The 9,636-nt window shown below is 46.2% G+C and overlaps 1 protein-coding gene across 1 annotated transcript; it reads left to right on the top strand.

Moving 5' to 3' along the window:
• Positions 1 to 2,517: 2,517 nt before the first annotated feature.
• On the top strand, positions 2,518 to 5,382 carry LOC144163864 (uncharacterized). Its single transcript, XM_077694542.1, has 6 exons — positions 2,518 to 2,616; positions 3,465 to 3,615; positions 4,377 to 4,484; positions 4,700 to 4,846; positions 4,924 to 4,986; positions 5,378 to 5,382. The coding sequence occupies exons 2-6, from the start codon at positions 3,561 to 3,563 to the stop codon at positions 5,380 to 5,382; spliced, it is 378 nt and encodes a 125-aa protein (XP_077550668.1). The 5' UTR covers positions 2,518 to 2,616; positions 3,465 to 3,560.
• Positions 5,383 to 9,636: the final 4,254 nt, after the last annotated feature.

Genomic DNA, 9,636 nt, shown 5'->3' with positions numbered 1-9,636 from the left:
CTCATACACACACAGCAGCTATGCGGGACTGCAATGACCTGCATCCTAACCTCACTCACTTTTCAGCTACAAGCAAACCCATGTATATAAATTTGTAACTATGCAAAACGTAAGGAGCTCCTTAATGTCCTATTTAGGTACACGAAAAGTGCTTTGCAAGAACATGCCGACTGAAGCACAGCACCATATCAGATGGTGTGAACGCCACAAACATGTACGGCTGTCACTGGAGTGGTGTAATGCAACTATACAATTGGCGCCCAGTGCATACTATGTACACAAAAGCAACTTTCGGCAAATATTTTCACTATACTCGGGGACAACATAAGAAGGGCAACGACGATGATGATGATTGCTATTGGTTTCCCCTTTGAAGCGGGGTGATGACATGTCATCTTACCAAAAAGGACTAATATAACCATGTTTTACACTCTTTGTTTAATACTAGCGCTGCTTAGGGCAGGCACTAAAGCTTGTTAGGCCCGAAATACTTTCTTTTCCCTTTTACAGCTGGTAACTGTCCTAGGCAATATTCCCCTCTCTGCTTTTCGTCAACCAGCATTCTAATCTTATTTTCGTCCCCTCGACAGCCTTGAAGTTAACTTCCTCTCTGATACCCTTAAATCCTAGGGCTTGTGGAAGCCCAATATTCCCTTCATGTAGATTTGGATGGATACCCTCACATTCTAACACTATGTGCCGCATAGTTTCTGTTTCTTTACCGCAGACCACACATACCCCATCATTTTGTGAATACTTCCCCACAAAACTCTTAGTTCGCCGGCAACCTGCTCTAGCCTCAAAAAGCAAAGCACTGCCCTGGGAATTATCGTGGAAATTTTCCTTTCTGATGTTCATTTTCTCTGCCCTGTACATCTCTAACGACGTTTTAGCGGTCGCGGGTTCGATTCCCGGCCGCGGCGGCTGCTTTTCTGATGGAGGCGAAAAGCAAAAATGCCCGTGGGTACGAGATTTCGGCGCACGTTAAAGATCCCCAGTTGGTCAAAATTAATCCGGAGCCCTCCGCTACGGCGCGCCTCATCGCCTGCGTTGCGTCGGCGCGTTAAACCATACAATCAATCAATCAACGTTTTAGCTTCCATTTTTTCCCTCCATTTATTCGTTTCAATCTGCCTTGCCTCTTTTTTGGTTACCTTGGCTGTTTTGGATTCGCCACTGTTCTTTCCGTATTTCCAGGAGTGGCTTCTGGCCTCATCACCGCAGCTGGCAGTTACTCCGCGCGGCGCAAAAAGTGCCTTACTTCGAGTGTTTCGAACGTGACGTGAGTCGTTTCCGTGAATCGTCGCACTTTATCTGTTCATAAATTCCTTCATCGACGAGAAACAACTAGGTGGGAAAAAATAGACGATGTTACGCATTAGGTGTAATCTTGTTTCAAAACGCGCGCGCCTGTTGACATCCGGGTCTGTCGCTTCGGCGCAGTGATACGCTACATGAGCTATTGCCGTTTTTAACTTGCATCTGAGTTTAATAAAGATGTGGTCATGCTGTAGTTGGCTCCCATCACGCAACTCAAGCCAACTGGGAAAAGGAGGAGTATTACTTGCCGATGGAAGCATGCAACGGCAAAATGGATAGCTTAACTTTTCCTGTCCTTTCACAATATGCCGCTTGTCAAAAAAGCATGAAAATTAGTAACAGGAAGGAGATAATTTTTAATAAATTAAGGCCCAACCACATGTAGCGTATTTTCGGCGTCGCGCGAGCGTCAGCGTCGTTCGGCGTCGACGAGCGTCAGCGCGTGCGCCAAAATGCATGGCGACGCGGGCTGACGCTCGGGTGACGCCGATATCTACGCTCGCCAGACATCGGCGCAAGCGGCGGAAGCGGCGCTGGTGCCAGTTTCCGGTTTTGCCAGTCCGTCTCGCTGTTTTAATGGTGGCCGGCATGCCGAACATCGACGCTGAGGCATTAATAACGGCAGTCGCAGCCCACCCCGCTCTATGGCAGGCTGAACACAAAGATAACAAGAACAAACCCCGCAAACAGACGTTGTGGGATGAAGTGGCAGCAGCCGTGGCGCCTGGTGTTGCGGACGGAGGTAAGGCACTTGTCATCTGTGCTGCAGCCTGTGCGCATAGTTATTGTAACACGTCGTCATTGTTTCCGTGTGTTTGTGCCGCAGAAACCGTGCAGGAAAAATGGAAGTCCCTGCGCGACAAATACCGGCGACTGTTCAATCTCGTGCTGGACGCCTAGCGTCACTAAATAACCGTTTTAGAGTATCGGCACTCTTTTCTGTCATTGTTTTTTGCCGCCGCGGCGGTCATTGGCGCATTTGCATCACGTGACCATCACGCCGCCGGTGGCAGGCTCCTGGTCGCTGCCATTTTGGTTCGCAGCCTCTCAGCCGAACTTCGAGTGTTGCTGTGAAGCCTACTTTTTCCTGCAAACGTGAGTTATTGCCGCTAAGGATGCACCACAAGGCACAAAATGCCTTTGTGTGTCGTCTTGCGCTGCTTTAACCGCCATAAAGACGGCAAGCGCATGCTTCGCTTCCCGCTGGGAAAATCCGACGGTGACCGCCTGCGCGCGTGGCTGGAAATCGTCGATCGCCAGGATTTTCAGCCGACCGCGAGCTCGAAAATCTGCGAGGTGAGTCCGTAAACATTCATTTCGTGAACTTCATACTTCGTGGAATGGTTTGAGTTCTCACACCGCTCTCGCTGGCCTCTCGCAGGCGTCGTAAAATCTTCCCCCAATCCGAAACACCGTAATTCCCTGAAGTGCGCCTCGCAACTACCGTGCTTCCGCCAAATATTGTGCGTGAACTTTTTTTCTGCGAGAATTAACATTTTCAAGCACTTCGGTGCACTTTCCTCGTGTGTAGTGTTCGCTTTTGTGTTTGGGCAAGCTTGGCTGCTTCGTGCGCGCAGAACTTCGATCGCCGTATGCGCGTCGTAATGCGACGCCGTGGCAATAGCGTCACCGTGGCAACACTACAGCTGCCGAATATGTTCTATGTAACGGCTGCAGCCCTTGCCAGGCGTGCAATAAATTCACGTTGGCAGCGCCTAATTTCATTTCGCACATTTTATACCCTTCTGTGTTATTGAAGTAGCAGTTGTATGTCAATACTTTGGGTGCTCAGTGTGTCTACCCTTGTTCTTGTTTTCTAACTTGTAGAAGTTACTCCCAAACTGCTAGCAGACAAAACTGCGCGAGAGCATGTTCTTGTCATTTATTAACGACGCAGTCCAGCTTCATCTAAAATTGTTAGTAAAGACATGTTTAAACCTTGACGTTATGTTATGACTGAGTGAAGTGAAATTAGGTGCATATTAAAAAACGCAGCTTTAATTTTGATTCTGCATAGTGTGTAGGACTTACAGTTGACAAAATGATATCTGTCAGGAGCCTAAAAACTCCGAAAGTATCGCAGAAAGTAACTCGAAAAAATTTATTGATGCTATCTTAAATTGTTGTTTGTACATTCTCAACAGGACCACTTTGATGACAGCCAGTTTGAGATTGGTAGGGCAGATGGGCGACGCCTTCTAAAGTGGAATGCCGTGCCCACAATTCCGGCTCAGGGGAACATGCACAAGAAGGCGCGGAGGAAAATCCGGAGAAGTCAAGAAACTGGCCATCACTGTACGTGCTTCATTTGCCGAGTTCCTAGACATTGAGATGCGGCACTTTCCATATGGCGGCGTTGTTTCAGCTCTGCTGTGCTTATTTTTGTGTTGAACGCAGCATAAAAGTTATCGTAGTTGGCTAGCTTTCCATCTGTTGTGTTGTCCAAACTTGACATGAATGGCTCCATAAAACTTCGTTGCAGGTGCAAAGAGAGACGTGCCCAAATTGAGCACAACGAGCAAATTAATGAAGTTGCACTGTGAACTGCAGTGAAATTTGGTTGAGCTGAGCAGTTTGCTTGAACATGCCCACAAACATACTTCTTACATTCGTAAACAACTTCATAAATCTAAAGTGAAGCGTTGAAAAATGTAAAACAGCTGATTTTGGAAAGAACAAGTCTGGCTGTAGCAAAATTATCATGATAGATGTTCATGTCACTAGCCATCTTTTTACTTCACGACATGACTGAGCAGCTATTCGCTTCAAGCTCAGTTCAGCCTGCCTCGTACCACATCATTTCATGCACACCTAGCAGCAAACATCTCGTACCTAGCCTACGTGCAGCCGTAGTTAAGGGAAAACCAATTTCTAATGAGCACAATCTTTTTGGAGATCCTAGGGGCATCAGCAGACCATAACTGGACCAAACAAATCTTAAGAGCCACCACGACATCTGTTACTTTTAATCACAAAAATGATAACAGCGCGAGGAGGCAGCTAGAACTAGGCATAGGCTACAAGCACACATGATACATTGATGTTTATATTTCCAGCCGTTGCAGACACTGACTCGGCAGTGGCTGGCCCTTCCCGGAGGTGTGAAGAGGGTGTTCCAGTTCAGGGCTCATCATGTGACATTGAATTTCTGCCCGATGAACCTGGTAAGATCCACGCTCACCTTCGCGTAATTCAGGCCGTTCGTCTGTTGTGAAAGCCAGTCGGCTCTTTTAAAGGCTGGCTGCAGAGAGCATGCCTAAGTGTTCAGTGTGTTTTTGTGCTCCAAATAAACGGCCCCACTGGCCTAGCGTTGCTTGTATAGTAGGAAATTAGAGAAAGTATGCTTTCCTCTCATTTGTAGCTCCTGTGTGCCCTGCAGACACGCAGACAGACTACTGCCCCCAACTGATGCCCGCTGAGCTCGTTGTGGAGACAACAGGCCTTCTGTACGAGCAAGAGGTGGATTTCCTGGAGGCCATGCCAGAAGGGCAAGTCCTTACTCTGCCCATCACAGATGCGGACACAAGTGAGTGTTGATTAGGTTATAAAGGCCAAGGAACTGTTGTGATTGAGAACTCTCTATAAAAGTTTTTTTTTACACAGGTGCATTTGCTCATGAGCCAGATGTTCAAGGGAACACCTCCTCTGGCATGCATGATGACACTGGTAAGTTTTATTGAAGCTTTGTGAAATCTATTTATCTGCAATAATGCAAATAAACTTAATTGCAGCGTTGCAGTCCTTGAATGCGGAGCAGATTTGTTAGCTAAGGCCTCAATGACAAGTTACTGTTAAAGTGTGTACATTTTGTTCTTTTTAAACTGTTTTGTTCGTACCCTGAATATCGGTGACTTCAAAACCAGCCATAACCACCGAAGAATGTTTTTCACCCCTTCGCATCCATTGTAAACAAGGCACGCAGTGCTTGAAGCAGTGTGGGAGTTTTGCTGCAGAAGGAGCTACATCTTTGGCTGTAGGAATAGCGGCCCACATACTAAGTCAGGTTGCCAATACAGAAGAGTGCGGTTTGCCGAATGCCCCTCGTTGCCACTGAAAGCATGAGCCGTGGTGCTGATGTGTGCCAAATATATTTCAGCCAGTACGGGGGACTCAACGCCACGCCAAGTTTTGCGGGACATCCTGAACACAACAGTACCTCTGGAAAAGGTACGAACAAACTCTTACGTTTTTACCTAATTTGTAAGCTTTGGTGGCATTGTGGGGCAGCTCTTTTTCTGAAAAGTGTGAAAATTCAAGCTACTCTTTTGCAAAAAAGTTTAGCATATGCTGAAGAGCCACGGCTCTCCTAAAAATAAGTGTATAAGCCTCCATTGTAGCATGCCTGATTGGCCGTACTACACAAGGACTTTCGCCGACATAAACCTGGCCATGTGTAAATAAGAAGCGATAACTCCAAGCAAAGTGCACATTTATTTGGAGTCAGTAATATATGTCTAACTCCAGTGTTCATGTGAAATGTAGTCCTTTCAGGGGGAGGCGTGCAGTGGAAGCCAGTGTGTACACCAGGCTACCATCGCAGAACTGAGGCGCAAGCTTGATCTGCAGCAGAAAAAGATCACGAAGCTTGAAAAGCAGCTGGAAACTGTCCTGAGTAAGTGTGCAATGGCTAGCAGCAGGAATCTTCTACAGATGCCTGCTTATAATAAATCCCATCCACCTTTTGTGATGAAATATTTATTTTATTAAAGCCTGAAACATCACCCATCAATAAACATTACATTACTTTTGATGCCTTCAAAAGCCAGGGAGCTCTTTCTGTGGAAAGGCCTTATTTCCCTTCCGAAAAACCTTTGCTGATCTGTACACAAACACTACCGGTGATAGATTTTGATCGAAGAAGGAGACACTTGTTCACTTCACTTAGAAGTTTGTCTATCCCACATTCTTTATTTGCTACCTGCATGGTTTCGGTGTGATATTGTTTCCACTCAAGGGCAGATGAACCATGCAGGGTGTTTATGGCTTGATGTTTCTAAGCCAAAGCATCAGTCTCATTTTGTATATTCTCTCATGTTCCAGGCAACAAACTGTGGCATCTAGCTCCTGATCAAGCTGTCTCTGCAAAGAAGAAAGACGCACGTGGCAACCGTTGGAGTGATGCAACGGTGCAAAAGGCTCTCCAAATGCGGCTAGCCTGTGGCAGCAGGGGCTACGACTTTTTGAGGGAAGAAGCCCTACCGTTGCCGTCTGAGCGTACGCTGCAACGACGCATCGAGGATATCAGGTTTGAGCCAGGTATTTATACAATTTTTTCTGTGAAAATGTCATCATTCAAAGCTTGAGTGTAAAGAGGGCAGATTTTTCTCACTCTTACTCCTCTTTAAAGGCATCCTGGAAGAACTTCTTCCAGCCTTAAAGGCCAAGCTTGACACCATGCGACCTGAAGAGAAGCACTGTGCCCTGTTACTCGACGAGATGCAGCTAACTGCAGGCTTGGACTTTGATCCCACCGTAAAAAAGCCAATTGGCCTTGCAACAGCCCCACTTGTTAATCCTGACCCTGACAAGAAGTTCACTTATGCCACGCATGGCCTGGTGGTGATGCTGACAGGGCTGTCTTCTCGGTGGAAGCAAGTTGTAGCTTACCACTTCACAGGTATGTCTGAGCTTGTTTAATATGCTCACAAAAACTTACAGTAAACTAGTTGTGGGAATTTTTTGTTAGGCTTAAAAATGTATCTAGCAGTAAAGAAAAGCCGGCGAATTAATACATACAAATGGAATGTTCCTGTTAGTGAACGACCTTCAAATAGTTCCCACACACAAAATATTTTGAGGTGAAAGCCCTAGATCTTTATGTTGCATGGAATGCACAAGGTGGAGAAAGTCGTAGGGAACACAAAATGCAACAGAAAATCGGAGCGCGTACCGGAAAAGGTAAAACTCATTGGCAAGGGGATAGGGGGCCGTGTCTCGGAAAAAGCATGGCAGACCATTTAACATTCTGGAGTAGCGTTCGCAAACAATATAGTGGGCTTCGCAGCAGCAGCACCAGGAAACACACAAGACCCACCATTGCCTTGTAGAGAAATACTGGTAAAGCTATGCACACAGTGAGTAGTTTTGTGTCACTTGAGTAGCATCCACTAGCAATATAGGGACCGGGCGGCTGAACGGGTGGCGCCACCACTCGGCGCTCCCCTCGTCAGTGGAATGAGCCGGTGCATTGGACTACACAGCCTTCCGTTGTTTTGGCCGTGTTTGCTTCGTTTCTTTGAATGTTTAGGGGGTGTTGTGAGCGTATTTGTGTGGCGAAACGAAGTCTAGACAGCTGTGTTAAATTCTTAGATGCACTGATGGCTACATAAACTTGTCGGACGCTTCTAAAGTTGGGTATGGGCTACAGTGACAAGCCCTTTTTGCCGCGATCTACGCTTGGATCCACCTGACATGAGCACGAATAAAACTACTGTTATTAGTATTCATTTCTTCTTAAATGCACTAACGGCTACGTAAACTTATTTGACGCTTTAAAGGTTGGGTATAGGGGCTGCAGTGGCATGAGCGCTTTTTTCAGCGCTCTCCGCCCGATTTGACTAGGAATAATACTATTGGGATTAGTATTCATTTCTGCCACTTTAAATTATCTTCACTGGTTTCAATGACTACGGTTTCCACACCAGCCTTAATGGTGGGATACCTCGATACGTGTGCTTTGAAGAGAAAGGTACCTACGTACGAGTTCGATTACCATGTTTCTGTTGAAACGTCGCGGCGGTTTCAACTTTCTCTAACTGTGAGCTTTGATCCTGCGGTTGTCGTGAATGACCGCACGGGAGCCTAAGAGCCGAAGCGGAACTCCCGCGTTTGTAGTAGTGATATTATCAAGAGGCAAAGTTATTCAACCACAGCCCAAGCTAAAAATCTTCTCCCTCCCCTCCCCATCTTACCGCCTGCGTGGAATAAAGGCTGGCACGATAGTTAAAAAATGTGGCACTGTTAACTTCAGCCCGTCTTTTTTATTGGTTAAGCATTCTTTGCCGAGCACCTAAAAATCGTGTAATGCCTTGTGAAGAAACCAGAAATGCACGACTAGTTGCCTTAAATAGGCGTGCATCCGCCCGAGTCCTCTGGCTCAGACGCATTTCCGACACGCTGGAAGCCGTTAATAGGATTTGGATGGGGGTTCATGGACGAGCAGAATAAACGAAAAAATAATCCAGCCCACCGTCTAACGATAGTGATGGTGGAACGCGAAGCTTTATTCGGACGAAATAAAATGGGAAATGGTCAAAGCCGTTGCGACCAAAAGACCAGACTGCGTGCTGGTCAAACTCAAAGCTCACGTAGTCAAGTTTAAATCCAGAAGGCCAGCAAGGATTCCCTCACGAGAAACCTTTGCGATAAACCACCATCGTCGTTATACGGAGGAGTGCACGGGTGCTTGTGGTAAAACGTGACCGTAGCATTCGCTTGTGAAACTGATGGGAGGTTTTTTGCATCTCGTCACACGCAGTAATTATTTTTTGAAAAATTATTAACCAATTAGCCAGCAACCAAGTCTTATTACAGGCATAAAGCAATGCTTTTCCACGACAAGCACTAACGTTCTGCTGCTATGCGGTATTTATTCTGTAAACGATTTCCAATGGCTGTAGTAAATGCATTTCTGTGATGTTAAACACACTCTTACCGTAGTTAATGAAGTTACTTAGCGTCGTCCATCAGAATTTTCGTTTTGAGATAAATCTTAGAAGGTACACCTGAAATTTCTCTTTCGCTCGTGCACGACGCCGTTTCGTCATCAAATCTAAGGGACGAAACATTTACACAAAGTAACGGACTTGCATCTCTAGCTTGACTTCCAGCTTGGCGCATTGAACGTCGTCTGCTATTTGTAATTATTAAGTATGGGCGTAAATCAGACACATGGCATGCCTCGTAAAGGTCGCCTCTGCCTTCAAGACGACGTCAACAGTGGACTCATAAGTGCGCCTATTCAAACGAAGTTCCACTGCGTACACGGCCGGCCTCAGCCAATCGCACAGCTGGGATCGTAGGTTCTGCTACGGGAAATGAGCTAGCGGGTCGAATGGCCGTTCCTTTTTTCCCAATTATGTAGCTTATTTGAGCGAAGTGTGCGTTAAAAGTGGAGTCGGTATGATTCTAACCAGGCCATCTTTCAAATGAACTAAATTTGTGTTCGATGCTTTCTTGGAACAAGTAAGTCGATGCTTTCTTGAAACAAGTAAGAGATCTGCTTACACTACCTAAAGTACCGTACAAAGTTTGTTCAAACTATTTGCTTAATGCCTTTGCGCGTCAGGTGATTCCACCGATGGAGCCTTCCTGAAG

The sequence above is a fragment of the Haemaphysalis longicornis genome, unplaced genomic scaffold (assembly GCF_048455015.1).
Source record: "Haemaphysalis longicornis isolate Haplotype H1 unplaced genomic scaffold, Haemaphysalis longicornis Haplotype H1 scaffold_13, whole genome shotgun sequence".
NCBI lineage: Eukaryota > Metazoa > Arthropoda > Arachnida > Ixodida > Ixodidae > Haemaphysalis > Haemaphysalis longicornis.
The sequence above is the reverse complement of the archived record's forward strand: the minus strand, read 5'-3'. Positions and strand labels throughout refer to the sequence as shown.